This window comes from Amphiprion ocellaris, chromosome 11, assembly GCF_022539595.1.
Source record: "Amphiprion ocellaris isolate individual 3 ecotype Okinawa chromosome 11, ASM2253959v1, whole genome shotgun sequence".
NCBI lineage: Eukaryota > Metazoa > Chordata > Actinopteri > Pomacentridae > Amphiprion > Amphiprion ocellaris.
In genome coordinates, this window is record NC_072776.1 from 32,035,931 (window position 1) to 32,058,554 (window position 22,624).

The 22,624-nt window shown below is 37.5% G+C and overlaps 1 protein-coding gene across 1 annotated transcript; it reads right to left on the reverse strand.

Annotated features, from left to right (window-relative positions):
- Positions 1–3,512: 3,512 nt before the first annotated feature.
- tgfbr2l (transforming growth factor beta receptor-like) lies at positions 3,513–22,310 on the reverse strand. The gene is made up of 8 exons (XM_023269543.3): positions 22,078–22,310; positions 16,025–16,181; positions 11,042–11,253; positions 9,547–10,286; positions 8,947–9,084; positions 7,372–7,513; positions 5,953–6,080; positions 3,513–4,641 (listed from the first exon to the last, which is right to left on the reverse strand). Exons 1-8 carry the CDS (start codon positions 22,124–22,126, stop codon positions 4,438–4,440), a joined length of 1,770 nt encoding a protein of 589 aa, XP_023125311.3. The 5' UTR covers positions 22,127–22,310; the 3' UTR covers positions 3,513–4,437.
- Positions 22,311–22,624: the final 314 nt, after the last annotated feature.

The following is a 22,624-nucleotide window of genomic DNA, read 5'->3' on the forward strand; positions in this document are numbered from 1 at the left end:
TCTTCTACTTCTTATACTAGAACTAAACGTATCTTCAACATGGATCATCTGGTTTTAATGAATCAGCAGCAACATCACAACAACAAATGAGACAATTTTCAACAAATTAATTAAACTGATGTCATTTAAAACTATCAGAGTCTGTTTTAGTGTCAAATTAAAGCTGATTACTGACAACTAGAAAATTAATGTTACTGTTTTAATCACATTTAAGTTTCCTGAACATTACATTAACGTCAACCAACCACGGTTTTATGAACTTAATGAACCACATTACAGGAACACAACACACTTCAGCTGTTTACATGAAACTCACACAAACATCGTTAGCTTGATGCTACGTTAGCTTTAATCAGGCTACTACTGAGCAGCTAGCTCGGTTAGCATCGCTAACATTAAAGCTAATATTTACTGGATACTAACTTTCTTCTCTGGTCAACACACACAGAAATAAACTCCACCAACATCTGGAGTGCATGGCTCACATTATATCTGACACTAAAGCTGCATATAAAGTGCAATAAAAGCGGCACCGATACGAAAATAAACATTAACTTACCAAACTATCAGAGTCCTTTCAGTGTCTGCTGATAGAATCAGCCGAAGGTAGAAAACTGGTTAAAACAAGCCAACGGGCAGAAAAACTGTCTGTGGAAAATGTTCTGCTGCTCCGCTGATAAATAAACCGACAGTTATTATATCAGAATTAATCCAAACGAGGAGAGCAGAGTCTCTGCTGCTTCCTCCATAGGACCTGTCAATCATTCCAGACCGGACTGTCAAGTAATCCCGCCCCCTGGCTTCGCAAAACTTTAACGCTCTATAAAAAAATCAATATTGATTTATTTTAGGATCAGCCACCTGATCTCTCATTTTGACCATGAAAACTAACGAAAAAAAATGTATATCCAGTCTATGCACCGTACTCAGTTTGGCTCCACACTTGCTGATGACCACTTCCGGTCTCAGAAAATGAAAAAACGGACCTTTTTTCGTTTCTGTCTCTTACTGATTTTACTTTCTTGTTATTCTAAATATAAAACGAAAATCAAAGCATTTAAAAAATAAATCGTATATCCCTTTTTGATCATGAAAAGTAAAAACGCCTTGAATTTCAATTTTAATTTTTGTATTTTAAAACGAAAATCAAATAACCACTGTTTTTTTGTTTTTCAATACCCGTTTCAGAACGGAAAATCCAGTTACCAGATCCGTACACGGACCGTTTTCCATCCTTCAGTGATTTTTTTTTCAGTGTTTGTATTCAGTAAGTTTGTGCATTTTTACATTTTGCCAACAACAAAATGATGCACTTTTAATCCTTGGACGTGTAACTGTTTAGCAGAGATATTATGTTTGAAAATGGAAAATCACACCAATTATTCAGTGTTTAAAGTCATAACAGTCCAATTTATTGCATTTTAAACAGACACCATCCACAGGGCAGGAAAGACTCTCCTGTTTCTTCATACATCATAGGTTAGAGGAAAGATAATCACAGTTGCTATTCAAATACCACAACAAAAAGGGAGACCAGCTCCGAAAAAATGAATCATTTTCATATAACAAACTGCTTCTCTGCCAGCAGATCAGTGACTTTGAGAAGACTTCAGGCGTCACAATGCCGACTGAGTTAGTTGTTTAAGGCACAAGTTCAGTCTTTGGTTTGTTTCTGTCCCTTTAAAATCCAGGAGGTACCAAAGAGAAAACATCTAGCTTCTTAATAATCTCTTTATCGGCTGCATTCACACTGCAGGATTACTGCAAAATAGAGCTGTTGGTCCCATAGGAAACAAAGGAAGAAGGCGTCACTTGGCAAATTTTTGTGTAAAAACTCAAAAACTACAAAAACCAAAAACATCAAATCAGTCTGGATTATTTCAGATGGAGGTGTTGCTCCATTATCTCAGATTCAGTTCAGAGTTTGCTTGTCTTTGTTGAATTATGAGTTTATGTGAAGTATGTGGCTTGGAACATTCAATAAGGTGAAATCAGCTTCATATGTTAAATTGAAGACAACATGGAAGCAACCTGATACTTTGCACGTACAATGACAATATATAGGAACTATGAACCCCAGGTTTCATGCTCTACATTAACATTTTGTCAACATAGCAAAAAAACCACAAATCAAATCCTACTGATATTAGGGGCCTTAAAAGATGGTAAAATATTAACCAAAGACTGTATTTTTAGTGGAAATATGGAGACATCCGTATGTATATATATATATATATATATATATATATATATATATATATATATATATATATATATATACCTACAGGAACTTTCTGGGGCTAAAATACTAACTTTGGTTGAACATTTTTGCACGTTTATTAATTTTCAAAGGCCAATATTTATTCACAATTGTCATTTTGGACAATTTTGAATTATTTTTGCACAATTTTCAAGGGATTTTTGGACAACTTTGAGTCATTTTGGACACGTCAAGTCAATGTAGTAAAAACAGAAACTTGTCTTGCCATATCTGTCACAAATTAAGTCCTACTGATGTTAGAGACCTCAAAAGTTGGTGAAATGCTAATTAATGACTGTATTTTAGTAGGAAATATGGATACATCCATATTTAAACACCTACATAAACTTTCTGTGGCTGCAATACCACCAAAGTTTGAAAGTAAATAATTATTCATTATTGGCATTTTTAGACGATTTTGAATCATGCATAACTTACAAGTCATTTTGGACAATTTTGAGTCATTTTGGACAGATGTCAAGTCAATATGGCCAAAAACTAGAACCTTATCTTGACATATTTGTCAAAAATCTAATCCCAGTGATGTTAGAGGCTTTAAAAGTTGGTGAAATGTTGACCAAAGACTGCATTTTGTTGCAGGAAATATGGATACATCAGTTTTCAAAGGCCAATAGTTATTCGTTATTGCCATTTTTGGACAGATTTGGGTCACTTTGGATAGGTGTCAAGTCAATATAGTGAAAAATTGGAACCTTGTCTTGCCATATTTGTCACAGAACTAATCCCACTGATGTTAGACCCTCAAAAATTGGTGAAACGTCGACCAAAGACTGCATTTTACCAAGAAACATGAACACATCTCTCTCTCTCTCTCTCTCTCTCTCTCTCTATATTTATATATATATATATATATATATATTTTTTTTTTAAAATTTATATATATATATATATATATTTTTTTTTTAAAAATTTATATATATATATATATATATAAATATAGAGAGAGAGAGAGAGAGAGAGAGAGAGAGATGTGTTGCCCTGACGAAGACTTGGTGTCGAAACATGTTGGTGGTGTCCATGTAGCTAATAAAGGACTTTTAATTGAGTAAGTACAGAGTGCCTCGGACTTTTCTTGCTTCAGTTCAAGTCACAGTTACTGCTTCAGCAAGTTTTTTCTGTATTTCTATATATATATATATATATATATATATATATATATATATATATATATATATATATATATATATATATATATATATATATATATATATATATATATATATATATATATACTTACACTGACAGGAGCTTTCTTGGGCTCCAGTACCAAACATTTGAAAATGTTGCACTTTTTACCATTTTCAAGTGCCAGTGATGAAAATGTTGGCCTCTGTTGGAGCCATTTACTTATTTTGATCTGTTGGAAACTATTTAATCTGTGGCTTCACCAAACTTCATGGTGGTGGGAGTTTTATTTCTGGAGATATGGAACTCTTATAATGGCTTCCAAGGTATTTTTTTTTAAATTCTCAGGTCTAAAAATACTAAATTCTCTAAATTCTGCCAAAAAATATTTTAGTTTTTGGGTTCCATATAACAAATAAGTCGGCTTTAAACAAAATCTAAGATGGTGGAGCAAAATATTTTCTGAATTTTGACTCAACTGATACAAACAGAAGCAGCAATAGCGCCAGCATGTGACCAGTTATAGAGTTTTTTTTCCATTTTGGCGAAAAACTCTTTTCTTGGATTTTTTTTGGATTAATATGAAAATTTCACATTTTTACGACATCCTTTACTATCTAACTTGAATTTCCAATATTTTTGTGGATTTTTTATATTTTTTTTAAGTTATGATAAAGTCTCATGCTTGAATCATGGATTTTGTTTGAGTATTTGATCCCCGACATGTTAAACAAACCAAAAATGGAACTAAAGTGGAGATTTTTTCTCACATATTCATAGAAATTCATCCAGTTTCTGCCACTAGAGCTTATTCTTTGCCTGTCAGCCACTTTTCTGTGAGTAACGGTTTTAGTGGAGAAACTAAACACTTTTTTTCAGATGGTGAAAACACAGCCAGCAACAACAGGAAGTAACCAGTGTGAAGCAGGGAATTATGGGAAACATTTGTAGTGTGCAGAGAAAGAGAAAGAAGAGGAGAAAACCAAGCTGAAGGAATGATTGTGGTCATTGTCTTCCTCCTCCTCCTCTTCTTACTCCTGCCTTCCTGCCTCCTCCTCCTCCTCCCCGGCCTCCTCTTCCTCCTGTTCTTCCTCCTCCTCCTCTTCCTCCTCCTCCTCCTCCTCCTGGGCCTGCTGCAGGGCGCTGAGTCTCTCCACCACACAGTGAGCCGTCAGTCTGGCTTCAGGATCGTGATCCCAACATTCAGTGATGGTGGAGCAGAAGATGTTCATCCCCTGAAGGACACCAGAACTCAGTCAGAACAAACACATGGGTGGTAGATCTGTGTCCCTCTTTGTGTTAGTTTTGTGTGTCTTTATGGTTGATTGGTGTCTCTAGGGCTATGTTATGTTTCTTTGGGGTCATTATATGTCTCATTATCATATTCTTGTGTCTTTATTGAGAAATTGTGTCTCTTTTTGTGGTAGTTTCATGTCTCATTGAAGTTGCTTTGCTTCTGTTGTAGATCTGTTTCTCTTTGCAGTAGATTTGTGTCTTTTTTGGTCATTTTGTGTCTTTTTGTGGTCACTGTGGGTCTCTGTGGTAGTTTTGTTGTGTATTTGTAGTATTTTCGTGTCTCTTTGTGGTAGATTTGTGTCTTTATGGGATAATTGTGTCCCTTGTTGTCCCTCTCTTTTGCATTTTTTTAGGGTCATATTGTATACTTTTCAAGTCACTCTGTGTTTCTGTGATAGAGTTGTGTCTCATTTTGGTAGTTTAATGTGTCTTTGGGGTCATTTTGTGTCTCTTTATGGTAGATTTGTGTCTTTATGGGGTAATTGTGTCTGTCTTTCAGGTAGTTTTGTGTCTCTTTGGGTAGTTTTGCTATCAATTTGGGGTCAATTCATGTCTCTTTGGGGTCATTGTGTGTCTCTGTGGCAGTGTTTTGTGTATTCGTGCAAGTTTTGTGTTTGTGGTGTATTTGTATCTCTGGGGTTGGTTTATGTCTCTTTAGGGTTATTTCACATCTATTTGGGTTCATTTTGTGTATCTTTGGGGTTATGAGCATCTCTTTGTGGTTGACTTGTGTCTTTTTGAGATAATTGTGTGTCTTTGTGGTAGTTTTGTGTCTCTTTGTGGTCATTTTGTGCCTCTGTGATAGTTTTTTGTTTATCTGTAATAGTTTTTTGTGGTTGTTTTGTGTCAGCTTGTGGTAGTTTTGTGTCTCTGGGGTTGTCTTATGTCTGTTTGAGGTCATGTTGTGTATCTTTGGGACCTTGTGTGTAGCTTTGTGTCTTCTTGTGGTAGATTTGTGTCTTTTTTGGGTAATTATGTCTGTGTGGATTTTTTTTTGTCTGATGTTATTTTGTGTCTCCTTGGCATCATTGTGTTTCTATGGTAATTTTGTGTGTCATCCTGATTGTTTTTGTCTTCTTGCTGGATTTTTGGTCTTTGTGCTTATTGCATGTATGTTATTTCTTCCTTTGGGGTAGTTTTGTGTCTCTGTCAATATTTTTCTCTTTTTCTGGTTATCTGTCTTCTCGGTCTGTTGTTTTGTGTTTCTTTGGCATAAATTGTGTTGCTCTGTAACTTTTTCTGCGTCTGACCTGATGCTGTGTCCACGTCGAGGGGATGTCCGGTCGTCCTCGGTCCCTCAACACCAGATCCCTCATGCTGTCCACACAGGGCTGTTCACAAACCTTAGAGCCAAACGCCGGCTCGTAGCTCTTCACCTCTGAAACCAACACACGCAATTATGTAGAAACCATTTCCACCTCAGGAAATTCATGATGCATCGCTAAATTTGGACCTGTTGTCATGAGATCAACTTTGGTCTGCTGTCATTTATCCACTTTGGAGTTCTGGGAGCTAAATATAATCATGAATTTGGTGGGTCATTGAGTTCCAGGTGTCAGATATGAGAAGATGTAGCTACGTTAGCCATGTTTCCACATAATTATGTAGTGAATTTGAAGTGAACTCATAAAAATGCGACTTGAGCTGGTTTCCATTAACTTCTTTGGAGCAAATAAAAGAGTCTACGTAGTGTCATCAGAAGAAAAGTCGCAAACAAAACCAGTTGTTTCCCAATCAATAACAAAAAACTCGAAGAAGAAACAAGCAAAAACTCCATCCATCGACAAGATAGAAATGGAGAGAAGTCTTCAAGATTATTTACAATCAGAAATGTTGGGTTTATTGCAGTTTGATTTTCTTTCAAAAAGTAAATAAAAAACCATCTCAGGTGAATGTTGCTTGTTAAATTGTGGAAGTTTCTCTGTCTTTTGCATTGTCCACTAACTTTTTGCGATGTGATATTTCAGATTGTACATAAAAACAAATTACAGAAACGTGGCTACTGTGGTAAACATCACTTTTTCATTTTTTTGTGTACATCAATGATGATTTCTATAGAAATATTTAGGAAGAAGAACAGTGGAGAGCCCAACTTTGGATTTTGGACACATACTGTACAGAAGTAGAAGTGCAATGACATATGACATCGTCAAACTTTTAAGTAAAGTGACCCAAGTTCTTCTTGTGTTGATGCTCCACCTCTCCAGCAAGTTTTACTAAATTGAATTGGGTAGTTTGGGTGCAATCTTACTGACGGACATATAATAAAACAGCATCCACATCCAAATATGACGCCTGTCTCACTGTCAACTTTTGATCCTTCCAGTTTGTGTGGAAAAGCAGAGCACAACCGACCACCTTTGCCTTACAAGTTCAGATTCTGGGAAAATTACAGGACACAGTGAGGACAACCCTGTCCATCCTCACAGCGTCCTTTGCAGAAGTTTTATCAGCAGCTGTGACAGATAAAGCTGAGAAATCGAGGATGTACAAACTGAGAAATATGAGAAGGGGCAAGAGATGCTCAGACTAGCTTATATCTACGAGCCATTGTCACCTTGTTGAGGACTGATCACCTCATGCAGAAGAACCTTAAATATGCTAATGGTTAAGGTTAAAGCGTGTTCCTGGCCTGAACCTGAATGAACTGATACTTAGCTTCACATTACCTCCGATGGCGTGGCAGCGGGACGCCATCTCCCACAGGACCAGAGCCATGGAGTAAACATCCATCTGTTTGAAGGCCTCCAGGTCCTCCAGGTTCACCCTGGACTCCAGCACCTCAGGAGCCATGTAGCGAGCCGTCCCCACCTGGACAGGAAGTCACAGTGGAATCCAAACACATGACGGCCAGAACAGGAAATAATGCTGATTACATGCAACCCTGTATACAACTAAACTATATCTCTCTTTTCTGTTTTAAAAGAAACAAATTTTCTCCCAAAAATGTAAGACTGTGACATAGTAGGAGAAGCTTCCAGTCTGAAGGAACCACAAAGAGGTGGAAGAAGGAACAGACCAGGAACAGGACGTCCAACCAAGACACTGGAGTCGGACCATTATTCTTAGACTTAAGTTTCATTTTGGTTACTTGGGGTAAGGTTGAGGAAAACATCACAATTTGGGTCACAACACACATGTTGAACGCTTCTCTTTCATTTTCTGGGTTTTCAGGGTGACAAGTCCCGCCCCATCCAATATGTGATTGGCTGGCTGAAAAGGAGCAACAGTAGAATACTGAAATGAGTGGAAGGGATATGTTGATTTGAAACACATTTGTGATAATTCGCCAAGAATACCATGTTATGTGCTAACATTAGGTTTTGATGCTAGCATGTCTTTATTTCAGCTAATGTCAGTCTTTTTCATGCTAAATTAGCTGTTTGTTTATGTGCTTGTTTGTCTTTTTATGCTAACTTTTGTTGCATATGCTACAATCAGTTTCTTTAAGCTAGCTTTATTCTTTTCTACACTAACTTTTGTTTTGTATGTATTCATTTTTTAACCAAGTGTTAACATTTTTTATATGCTTTTGGGTCTCAACTAAAGTGATTATTTTTTTATGCCAACATTAGTTTACTACGATAACATTATTCCATGTTAAAGACAATTTTAGTCTATTTTATGGTAACTTTAGTTTGTTTATGCTAACATTAGTCTTTGTACACTATGTTAGGTGCTAATATTAGGTTTTTATGCTAACATATATGTTTTTCAGCTAATGTTAGTCTTTTCTGTGTTACCTTAGCTTTTTCTTCAATGTTTGTTTTAAATGCTAACATTATTTTCTTTAAGCTATTTTTTGCCTTTTCTATGCTAACTTCTGGATGTATTAGTTTTTTAAGGTAACGTTAGCCTTTTCTTTATATGCTTTTACGTCTTTGCTAAAAGGTTTCTTTTTTTGTTTTGCCAAAGTTAGCTTTTTATAGTAACATTAGTACTTTTAAGAGTTCATGTTAGTCTATTTTATACAAGCATTAGTTTTTAGCAAAATACAAATTCACATCCGTTAAATGCTCTTTAAACATACACCTTACTGTGATGAAGACGGCATCTGTTGTAGGTCAGATTAATGAGATTCACTGATGATAAATGTAATCCAGGTTTTGAATAACAGGAACTGCAGTTTAGTTTGTTGCTTCCGGTTGTTTATAGGACCTTTTCCTCTAAATTTATGAAATACCCACAGCATCATCAGTATGGGCAAAGAATGTTCATCAGTGTATTTAACCAGTTCAGTTTACCTGTCCACTGTTGGCGTAGTCGTCGACTGTCAGGGAGAGATCCAGTCTTAACGCCAGACCAAAGTCACACAGTGCACACTCGTTCCTGCTCTTCACCACGATGTTGCTGCCCTTTAGGTCCCGATGGGCAACTGGAACCTACAGCAACACAGGAAACCGGCAACAAGCACCGTCACAGAGCTGAATTTATTGCCCAAATGGAAAAGCATTCACCATAAAATAATTAGAGGCGCTAATAAATCCACATCAGAACAACAAATGTTCATATCAGCAAAGGGCTAAAGAAAAGCTGACAGTAACAGGAAATCTATCTTGTACTCTGAATGTGTTTTGAAAAGTCAGACTCATCGTGTTAACAATTGTACACCAAAATAAAGGAATTTGTATGGATTTGCTTGTGGGGTCAAATGAAATACTTTTTCAAGAACCTAAACAGAGAAGTCCAGTTACTTTCTATTGAAGCTCAAAGGATTTTGAATGAGGTTTTGAGGTTTTCCCACTCCAGAACACAAGCTAAAAGTTCTGGTTTCTCTTTGACTCGTTCTTTGCCAGGACAGACACATAGTCCATCAGTGATGGACTTTCAGAGGGTGAGTTTACCTTTGGTGCCCCACTGGGCGTCGTGTCGCTGTGGAGGTGAGCTAATCCTTTAGCAATGCTTCCTGCCATGGCAACAAGTTCCTCCCAGCTCAGTATGTTCGCAGTGAGGAAAGCCTGCAGGTTTCCAAGGCTGTGATAGGCCAGAACCAGCCAGTAGGACCGGAGGGCGTGGCCCGGCGAACCCCTTTCCTCAGCCGCCAGGAACTGAACCACGTTTTCATGCTGCAGCTCCGGGTCAGAGAAAATGGAGCACTCGTTCCTCCAGGAGGCGTACTCCACGGCTGGAAACACCTTCACCGCCACGGTGTCATAGCTGCTGACTCCGCCCCGCTCAGCCTCCAGCAGCCGACCCTTCCACACCTCAGCGAAGTGCCCCTTCCCCACCAGAACCTCCAGCTTGATGGGCAGCAGTTCGGCCGGTTGGCCCTGCCAGTCCGTCACATCGCGGATGGTGTCATCATGAGGAGACGGTACCTTGGCGTTGTACTCGTCGCCGCCACCAGGACCCATCAGACTTCCATGTTCCCTCTGAGTGCCTTGACCCTGCAGGTCCAAAGCCTGGTAGAGCTCTGGGGTGTGTTTGGTCGGCCAGTCGGGGCGTGCAGGAGGGCCTGGTTTGTCGGGGCGGCGTATGCGGTAGAAGTAGAAGGCGGCGGTGGCGACCAGAGCAACCAGGACAGGAGGCACCAGACTAACCACCACCACCGGGATCACGTCTTTACTGTGCAGCCTGGAGAAACCTGCGGGAACACATGAAAACACTGACTTCCCATCCTTCATTTTACCATTTAAAATCCATAAACACTGATCAGCCACATCATTATGACCACTGACAGGAACAACATCGATCATCTTACTGCAATGCAACATTCTGTTGGCAAACCTTGAGTCTTGACATTCATGTGGATGTTTGACATGTAGCACCACCTAAAAATTGTAGGTCAAGCAACCCCCTCAACCACCAATCCCCATGGCAACAGCAGTCCTTGATGCCAGTTAATACAATACAATACAATATACTTTATTGTCCCACTTGGGGAAATGTATCTTGTACTCAAAAGCTGTGCCATCAATGCCATCTCAACAACTACAAAACAGCATTGCGCATCCCAAACATTACACATAACACATACATACATCATCAGATTGAAGGTGCACTGTCCTGCCACCCTCAGCAGAACAAAAACTGCTCAGGAGTGGCCCGGGGAACATGAGAGAGCTAATGTGTTCACCCAGGTTCCACACTCCCTAGATCCAAATCTTGTTGAGCATCTGTGGGATGTACCAGGATAAGCCTGATCTAGGTAGGTCCCACCCTACAACCCACAGGACCCACAGAATCCACTGGTGCCACAGGACATCCTCAGAGGTCCTGTGTCCATGAACCACTGGGTCAGAGGAGTTTTAGCAGCATAAAGGGGATCAACACAATATTAGGCAGGTGGTCATAATGTTATGCCTGATCGGTGTATTTAAACCTCCTCCCTCTGCTCACCGTTGGCTCCCTTTTCGAAGATGAGCTTGTCGTTACATTCGTGCTCGCCGTGGCAGCCACAGACCATCATGGTGCCCTCCTCGGCCGGCTGCTGGACCATGTGACACTCCCTGGTGGTGAAGTTAAGCAGCAGTCCGGGGTCAACGCCCTCCAGAGGCAGAGTCTGGTGGTGACACATCGTATGCACCGTCACCGTGTAGTTGGTTTTCCTCCTGTAGGAGCAGACAAAATGTGGCCAAATTATAAAATGATGTGGTCAACCTGATTTAAATACAAATTTACATCAGAGGAAGTTTAGTAAAGTGATGTTCATTATTTTTAGTAGGATTGTATTGCTCAGAGAGAATATTGTAAGGAGAGGAACTGATGAAAGAGTGGTGCTTCCTAGAGACAATTTAAATCCAAAAATCTGAGCAGAACCTCTTCCAGATCAGTTTTGCTCTGCAGCATCAGTTACCATGGAGATGTAGCAGGTTAAAAGAGAACCACTTTTACAACGCTAAAAACTCTGACTTTAAGCTCAACATACCTGCTAACGCACCAATCTCGCTTCATAGTACACTCCCTTGTTGATGTTGTGTTTTGTTGTTTTCTACGACATGAGAGCAAATGAGGCCCGAGTACGAAGCCTTGGGGAACTCCATTTTTTATTGTTGTACACTCAGATGATCAGTGTAACTAGTGATCAATACAAAGCTTCAACAATGTACGAGAAACACCTATATCCTATTAAACTAATAAAAAGTCTGCTACTTTATGCTTGTACTCCAACATATTTCAGAGGGAATATATATATATATATATATATATATATATATATATATATATATATATATATATATATATATATATATATATATATATATATATATATATATGTGTGTGTGTTTTACTGCACTGATAGACAGATTACTAAACAGGTCCACCAAGCTCCAATGCCTGAACATGCAGACCAGCCACAAAGACACAAAAAAAATCAAGAGAGACACAAAGCCACCACAAAGAGACACAAAACCCCCACAACAATGAAGCCCAACAAAGCAGCTTTAAAGACATACAGCATGACCACAAGGAGACACAAAACAATCACAAAGACACACAAGCCAGGCGTAGCCACCAACAATAAGAAGATATCAAATAACCAGAGCCACAAAACACCTACAAAGTGACACAAAACAGTCACAGAGACACTCAAAGGAAACACAAGGGCATTTAAATGACTCCAAAGAGACACAAACAGACAAAACAACCATAAAAAGACACAAAACTACTCAAAAGACAAAAACATCAGACACAAACCAATCATAGAAAGATACATAATAACCACAGATAGTCCCAAAACAACCACACAGACACAAAAGCAACTCCAGAGACACAAAAGAACCACAGAGACACAAAACAACCACAAAGATACACAAAACAACCAGAGACACAAAACGACTGCAAAGAGATACAAAGCAACACAAAACAACCATGAAGAGACACAAAACAACCACAGAGACACAAAACAACTACAAAAGACACAAAACCACCAGAGACACAAAACTGCAAAGAGACACAAATCAACTACAAAGCAACACAAAACAACCACAGAGTCACAAAACAACCACAAAGAGACACAGAACACCTACAGAGACACGCAAAACAACAACAAATACACATAAAACAACTACAAAGCGACATAAAACAACCACAAAAACAAACAAAACAACAGCAAAGTGACACAAATACACAGAAAACCACCACAAATAGTGACAACTTAGCCACAAAGAAACACCAAATGACAACAAAAAGACAGAAAGTGACACGAACCAACCATAAACACCAAATATCAGGAGACATAAAATAACCACAGAATCACAAAACAACTGAAAAATGACACAAAACAGCCACAAAGACTCACAAAACAAAGACATACAAATGACTCCGAAGGGATACAAAATCAACAAACATAAGAAACAATCACAAATAGACACAAAACAACTCCAAAAACACAAAAAAATTCCATATTGCACTAATAATAGTAATAATAATGATAAAAGTAATAAGCAGATTTGGCAAGATAGTAATACCTGTGCTGTCCAAAAGGTGCACTCATAAGTCAGATTATTATATTATCTTCTCTGTTTTTGAACATTAATCTAAAAAGTCATTACATCTGGCAGCTGCCAGATGTAATGACTTTTTAGAAGTTTGGTGCAATAAGCAGCAAATCATGTCCTGAAATCTAGCCAAGTAGAAGAAAATGGAACTAAAGCAGTTCAAACTTGTACTTCTTGTAAATTGTAAGTGTTATTTTTGCATCACTGCTGAAACTGGTGCAGCACAAATCACTGTTTCTGACTGTGAATCTTAAAGTTTGCCTCGAGTAAACCATTGTTTTCCTCTCCTCCCCTCTTTTCTTCTGTCACTTTCTTCTTCTCACTGGTTTCCTGCAGAACGCTGGGAGGGTCGGCTGACTGACGCCAACAGGAAATGAGAGGGGGAGCAGCGAGGGGGGATCCCAGCGTAGGACTGCTATCCAAACAAAAGCACCAATCAGCAGAAACTTTCCAGTCGTAAAGAAAAGCCACGGCAGAGGGCTGCTGTGAGGGTCTAATGCTGCAGCGCTTTTCTCAAATGTAAAAAAAAAAAAACAACTGTATGCAAGCAAATATAAAGAAAACCAGTGACATGTTTTTCTTTTCTTTCCTGCAACAGTAGCAAGTTGAGAGAAATCACTCCAGGATGTTTCATAATGCTGATCTGCTGCATATTGAAGTGGCTCAGCTGTACTGTTCTGTTCTCTGCTGGCTGAGCTGGAGGATAACAATGAGTGCTCAGTGGAGAGCCAGCATTTTTATGGACACTAAAGGCTTCAGGACAGGCTGTGGTGTAATTAAATTTCATAAAAACAATGCCACAACACAATAAATCTCAAAAACATCAGCCAGACTCAAGGCAATCTGAGTGAAAGTTGAAAGTCAGATTCTACAGTGGCATAGGAACTACGGTGAAAGTAAAAAAGTTCTGTGTATACGAACCATTTGAGGTACAATCTGCTACTTTATACTTGTACATGGGGAATATTAGTATTTATTACTGCACTGATTAGACGGATTTCTGAGCAGGTCCACCAAGCTCTAAAGTCTAGACAGACAAAAAAAATAAATAAAAATAAAGTCTAGACATGCAAACCAACCACAAAGACGCAAAAACGACACTAGAGAGACACAAAACTACCAAAAAGGGACAATAAATGGTACCAAAGAGACACTAAACAACCACAAAGAGACGGAAAATTACTACAAAGAGACATAGAACAAGACACAAAACAACTACAACAACAAAGACCAACAAAACATCTTTAAAGACAGCATGACCATAAGGAGACAAAAACAACTACAAGGACACACAAACAACCACAAATAGTCATAACACAACTACAAAGAGACACAAACCAACCATAATACGATACACAATACCCCCAAAGGCTCACAAAGCAACTACAAAGAGACACAACTTTACTACAGACTCCAAAATACACCAATAAGACAGAAAACAACCACAAAGAGGCACAAAACAACCATAACTACCCGCCATAAGGAGATACAAAACACCCAGAGTCATAAAACACCTACAAAGTAACACAAAACGATCACAAAGACAAACAAATCAAACACAAAGAAATGCAATAGACACAAACAACCGCAACTATAGCCACAACACAACTACAAAGAAATCCCCAATTGACTACAAAGACACACAAAGAGACATAAAACAACCACAAGGAGACAATATATGGCCAAAAAGAGATTCTAAACTACCACAAAGAGACACAAAATGACCACAAAGAGACATAGTACAAGACACAAAACAACTACAACAACAAAGACCAACAAAACAGCTTTAAAGACACACAGCATGAACACAAGGAGACAAAAAACAACTACAATGACACACAAAACAACTACAAAGTCATAACACAACCACAAAGAGACACAGACCAACCACAATAAGATACACAATAACCACAAAGGCTCACAAAGCAACTACAAAGAGACACAACTTAACTACAAACACACACTAAACTACCATAAAAAGACACAAAACAACCACAAAGAGACACAAAGAGACACAAAATGTTTACAAAGTCACACAAATCAAACACAGCGACATGCAAGAGACACAAAACAATGCAAAGGAAACAAAACCACCACAAAAAGACAGACCAAATCAAAGTGAGACACAAAAAAAACACAAATAGTCCAAACACAACTAAAAAGAAACCCCAAATGACTACAAAGACACACAAAGAGACACAAAACAACCAAAGACACAAAACAACCACGACAAAGACCAATGAAACAACTTTACAGACATACAGCACGACCACAGAGACACAAAACAACCTTAAACAGTCATAATACCACTACAAAGAAACCCCAAATGACCACAAAGACACAAAAAGAGGCACAAACCAACTTTAAGGAAATACAAAACAAACACTAAGACATGCAAATGACTCCAAAGAGGCACAAAATACACACAAACACACAAAACAACCCTGAATAGACACAAATAGACTGTAAAGCGATACACAATAACCACAAAGATTCACAAAGCAACTACAAAAGGACACAAAACAACTGCAGACACACAAAGCAACCACAGTCATTACACAACAACAGCAAAACAAAAAATGACAACAAAGACACACGAACGGACAGAAACTAACCTTAACCACCAACCATGAGAAGAAACAACATAAACATAGAGACACAAATCAGTAACTGTGCATTTCATGTCCTTCACACAGAGAATTACTTAATTTATGTCTGAATGTTTAATGATACAAGTTGTGTCTTCAGTTTAGACCATTAAACATAGTTCTGTGATGTCTGAGTTTAGTTGAGAACTTACTAAATAATAAACAGAAGTTTATATTAACAGCAGATGCAGAAAAGAGTAAATCATAAGTGCAGTAATGTAGCAGGTTCTGACCATATTGCGATGCAGATCTCCTCCATGACGGTGCAGAAGGACGACAGATTGCAGTTACTGAGGCAGACGTTGTCTTTACATACCGGACTGGAAACTTCACACCATTTACACAAGTTGTAGCTCAGGTGGCTGAAAGACTCGGCGACAACTGGAAGACCTGAAACAGATGGAAAGACTGTAAAGCTGCAGTAGATATGTTAAACACGTCACCCTCTGAGAATACACTAGTATTATTGTCCTATAGCCATGAACAACACTTGTAAAAGACCATGCACATCATGGCAGTCTTGAGTTTCCAATGACTTAAACAACCCTTAATTGTTTAGGATTGAATCATTTGTCACAAAAAACTATTTCGGTTCTTTCATTGATTTATTAAAGGTCTTCTGGAAATATAACTAAATCTGATGGCTCAAAAATATACATACAGCAACTTGAATTATCAGTGTTGGTGATGTGAAAAGTTGTGTTGATCAAATTTTCTTAGTGATAAACTCTCTTACCTTCTTCTGAATGACTAGAATTGACTACAGCTTCTGAGCCAATGAAATTAGGGCCCATTTGATACGCTCATTAGACTCAAACACAACTGTGGGAAAGTCTAACGAGTTTTACATCAACATGAACTGAGAGGCTGCCATGCCAGAAGGAAGTTCCTCATCTAGAAATGGCATCTTAAGGCTGGACTGAAGTTTGCTGCTGATCACATGAACAAAGAAAAGGCCGGAAAAAGGCCAAAGAAAAGGAACAAAAACTGAGCAGAAATGTGTTTGGAGGACAGAAGGTGAGGCCTTTAACCCCAAGAACACCAAACCTACCATCAAGCATGGAGGTGGCAGTATCATGCTCTGTGGAACTGTAGCTTTCCACAAAGTAAATGGAATAATGAAGAAGGAGGATCACCTCCACATTCTTCAGGAAAATCATGAGCAGAAAGTTGATCTTGGACACAGTTGGATGTTTCAACAAGACAATGAGCCCAAACACACATCAGACGTGGTAAAGGAATGGTTCCATCAGGCTGGAATGAAGGTTCTAGACTGGTCTCCCCAAAGTCCTGACTTAAACCCATCAAGAACCTGTGGACTGATGAAGAAACAAGTTTAAAGTATTTAAAGTGTTGTTTCTTTGTTGTTCATTTTTTTTGGCATCCCAGCTGCCAGAAAAGCAGGCTTTTTAATAGTTTTGTTTACAGTGTAGATTTGGGAGGGACATATAACGAGGTTTTATATAAAATATAAAGATAAGAGTTCTATGTGAAGCTCTGCTGTGTTGTTAATGCACTACCTAATAAATACTAAAACACGCTGATAAAATGATGCTATTTTTAATCCACAGAGGACGTATTTATTGCCACGTTCAGCCTCACGTGAAGCTGTTGGATTCGGGTGTGTCCCTCTGATGCTATTAGCTGTTAGCATGCAGCCGGGCTATACTGAAACTCTGGTTTTTGTCATTGTGTGTGCGGTTTGTAGGCTTTAGCGTGTGTGTGTGTGTGTGTGTGTGTGTGTGTGTGTGTGTGTGTGTGTGTGTGTGTGCTTTTCTGTGTGTGTCTACAGTTGCGTGTGTGGCTTTGCCACATCATGATCACACCCAGATGACAGAAACGACAACCAAAACACAACACGCTGCACTTCTACTCTGTCAGGAAAACAGGCTTTTCCCTAAGCTAAGCCTGATTCTAACCCACATATGGTCTAAAAATACTGTCACAAAGAAAGTAGTGCATTTAAAACTAAAAAGTATACTTTATAATTTAGATTTTTGCATGGATAAATGTGTACTGAGTTTAGCAGCTAGTAAAGATGGAGCTACTTTAAATCTTTTTAGGTGACTTTATGGCAAATTTGTACAAGCAGCTTCTAATAAAAGTTCTGAAATAAATACAGTGGAGTAAAAAGTACAATATTTACCTCACAGATGTAAAATATAAAAGTCAAATCAGTCCTCACAAAGATAGACCTACATTTACACAAACACAAACAGAAATGTCAGTGTTGTTTGCAGATCTGTGCAAACATGCATCAGTTACACACACAACCCCGACCACACTGCATCACAATTATATATACTTCATGCACACACACTGGACTGTACACATAAACACACAACACTTCATTAACTCTGCCTCACACACACACACACACACACACACACACACACACACACACACACACACTGAAGCTGTTCCAGATGTTTCTTCCAAACGGAGCCGAAGACAAAGGAAGAAGAAAACTAAAAGAGCTGAGGAGCAAAAAGCTGCTGTAATTAGAATCAGCAGCTCGGTGTGTGTGCAGTTGTGTGTCTGTCTTTGTGAGGGCCGTGGTTGGTTTTTAGACTCTGGGAGTGAAGATGTCTGGAGAAAGTGAAGAAATTTAGATTTTTTCCTCCCTTTGGGACGGACTCACCGAGGCTGCAGCTCATTTACTGCACTGTTAGCAGAGAAAATGTTAAGTTTAGTGTATAAAATGTGAAGTTAGCATCACACAGGCTAATGTTGTCTTACAAAATGACTCATGTTAGCATAAATAAAGATATTTTTACATAAAAAAATGACATTGACATTTAAAAAGATGAATATCAGCTTAAAAATGCATACATGGTACACAAAAAGGTGTTGATCCATGCAAGACATTTTTGGACTTTAACATGATAATTGCACCATATTTTCAGTATAACTAACATTATATGTAAGACATTAAACTCTAGGCAAAGATACGTCACACTACTTTGTTTCAATGCTTAGCCAACATTAATTTCACAGTGTATGCAGGCCGTGTATCTTGAAATTAGTCTTATTTGTGATTATTTATAGCTTTAATCGTATATAAAGATGTGCCTTCTGACAGCAAAGTTTGAAAAGCAAAGCTAGGCCACTTTTCCAGTTGTAGCAAGCAGCTGGAATGGAATTTGTATGATTTATAGGTTATTAATACTCATTTTAAGCCTCACAAATTTTAGTTAAAAGTAATTTGGATGGTTGATCCTTTAAATATAGTAGAGGAGAATGAATGCAGGTGCAGATGAGGGGAAAAGGTGAATGAATAAACACAACAAATCAAAAGAAATAAGTCAAAATACTATATATAATAAGCATTATTATATTATAATATAATAAGGAAATGTTCCCTTATGGTATCTAATATAACAGCAGTTTGCAGAATCTTGTGTTGATCCTGCTGCTGCTCGATGCTGCAGGTATTTAATAAACTCAGAGGAAATAATCCTAAACAGCTGGAATCAACAAACTAAACTTTGGCTCATTTTAGACAAAACTGGATTACATTAATTATTGGTGAGTCTCATCAATCAGATCTGTGATCTTCAGCACAGTAAAATTACATGTTTAATGAGTGAATCTGCAGAGTGCATGACTTTATTCAACTTACTTCATCATTATTATTATAAAGACTAAAAATCTGACTTCCCAGCATGCATTTCTGGAGATTTTCACTTCTCTACTTCATTTTTTGTATTTTAAAGAAAACAGAAATGATGCCAGATTCTTTATTTTATGTCAAATTAAACCAACTTGTTAAACTGATTTGTTGATTCTTTTCATAATATTGATTGACAGTTGTTTTGTCCAAATTATAAAACTATTAATAAAACACGAAATTGATTTTAAAAATCCCCCCTCAAAATCACAAAACTCTAATATTTGAGAAGCTAAAAGCAATAAATGTCAGTTTTTTAACATTCAATCATAATATTAATAATAATAATAATAATAATAATAATAATAACTAACCATGGTAAAGATAATTAATAATTTCAGTCCCTCTTATATTTATAAGTTTAACTTCTTGTCTTTCTGCTGATTCTGGTTCGAAGTTTTTCATAATAAATGGATTACAGTTGATTTTCTCAGTTTAATGTTGCATAAATTACTAAATAAAACTACTGTAAGCATAAAAACAATGCTTTGTTTCATCTCAACTACAAAATTATTAATAAAAATCAAAACAATCTGAAAATAAAATCACGAAAGCTTCATATTTGAGAAGCTGGAACCATTAAATGTGGGTTTTGTCCAAACATAATAACAACAAATCGTCATTTTCTACATTTTAATGGCTAAATTTTGAAACCACAAATTCTCTATATCCCCTTCTGTTTTTTTTAAACTGTCACCACTGATTTATTATCTCGTGTATGATTATATTTTTCACTCTGCAGCGACTTAATGTCCGTCTTTGTCTTGGTTCAGCTGCGTGTTCTGATGATTTTCTCGTATTCGCGTCTAAATCTTCTGATTCTCTGGTAAACAAACAGACAGACAGTTTCTTTCAGTGCCAGTCTCAGTCTTCTCCAGCGTCTTAAAGAAGCCGGCGTTTGTGCAGCGATTCATCAGATACACTCGCTCTTTGTCAGATATGAGATAATAGCTGCTTTTAAACAGTAAATGACAGCGAGGAAGAAGTACTTTTACTGCAAACTCAACGTTTCAGACAGACTTTTAACTGCAGCTCATTCATCTGACAGCTGCTGGTCGTTCTAGACATTAGATTTAGATAATACTTGTGTACTTTTACTGCTGATACTTTACAATACAATAACTTTATTAATCCTCGAAGGGAAATGCAATAACTTTAACTACATGAAGCTGATAATACTTGAGTACATTCACTACTCATACTTTAACTATATGAAGCTGATAATCTTTCTATTTTTAAGAATCTGCTGTTTTTTTTTTTGACAAACTGAACATTTAGAGTTGAAATGCTGCTTATATAATAATCTAACTGTGTCATATGTTAGCTTTAAAAAAATGTCCATATTGTGGATCTATAAGTGCTCAAGTGATAAAATAATAATGTGTAATCTTGAATAAAAGAAATGTTAAAATCATAAATTTCTAAAGGAAAAAAATCTACAAAACAAACATCTAGATGCTTATTTTTGAATTAAAAAAATATTTAATTGATAAAAAAAAATTTACACTAATATTTTATTAGTGGACAAGAAATCTGTCCGTATTGATGAAGTTTATCGAATTCATTGCTGCTCTGACTGACAAAAACAGCCGAGGCTCATGGGTATTGTAGTTTTTCAGAAAGCAGAGTCTCTTAAAGTTAAATATATGATACTATAATTTTATTAAAATATAGTATATATCATGTTTATCTTTTGCCTGTTTATTTTCAGTCAAAACAACAGGAATCTATATAAACATATGTTTTTATAATATGCACGGTGGTGGCATCATCATTAACATGTAGAAATGTTTATGTTATCCAGGTGAATCACATTTAAATTACAACATTTGTGTACTTTTACAACAGATAAATGAACTACGTGGTTTACTAATGATGCTTAAACTACTTGAAACTGAGGATGATTGTGTACTTTTACTTCTGAATATTTAACCACATGAAGTGACAACAGTTGTGTACTTTTATTTCCTTGTACTTTAGCTTCATGAAGCTGAGGATACATGTGTACTTCTGCTCCCAATACTTTAACTACATGAAGTAGGTAATACCTGTGTACTTTTAGTACAAAAGCATTTAACACATTCATTGCTGAAATTTTAACCACTCAAAACTTGTAATACTTGTGTACTTTTACTTCTGATACTTTGACTACATGAAGTAGGTAATGCTTGTGTATTTTTACTACAAAAGCTTATAACATCTGTTCATTTACTGCTGATGCTTTAGCTACAAAAAGCTGGTAATACATTATTATAGTATTTTTCCTACTGCTACTTAACTCCATGAATCTGAGAGTACTTGTGTACTTTTACTACTGCTGTTTTAAATACATGTAGCTGATGATACTTGTGTACTTTTGCTAGTATTTAAACACACTGAGCTACTTTTACAGCTGCATTAAACTTCTATACTTTAAATAAGACTTGAAAACGTGACCTTTACTCCTACTGTAGTACTTTTACCTCGCAGTACTGCTACTTTTCCTTCGATAAAGGGTCTGGACAGTTTTTTCCAAAACAGAGCGTTCCCCCTCCATCATCCCTCCGCTCGGTCCTCACAGCTCCGCAAACACCCCGAGGAGCAGAGAGCAGAAGCCGGAGATCGGGCTGCACTCACCGGCTGCGAGCAGGACGAGGGTCCCGGTCCAGAAGCACCGAACCATCATCGGGGGTGAAGCCGGAGAAAGACAGCGGCGCTCGGTCCGTCGTTGCGTCGTCGAGTCGGTGTTGAGTCCCGGTTCCAGCGGAGGGCAGAGGGACTCCAGATGTTTTTCATCCAGATGTGGCTTCGCCCCGCCTCCTCCTGCTGCTGATCCACATGTGAGACACACAGCGGTGGAAGCAGAACTCACATCTGCAGGGATTTCATTACATTTAAAGATAGAAAACAAGATTTAATTCAGATTTTTACTGTCTTTGTACTATGTGTTTTTTTTAGATGATTTTTTATAGACAGAAAAAACAATCAGCGAGCTAATAAATAGATTTGGGGGCATTTATTGTGTTTTTATAGCTTCATTTTATTAATAGATTACATTTTTTAAATCATTTTATTTTACAAATTAGATTTTAATAGATAGAAAAAACATTTAAAAAATCAAACAATGTGATATTTTTGTTGTCCAATTGCACATGTACAGACAGAAAAAATAGATAAAATAAAC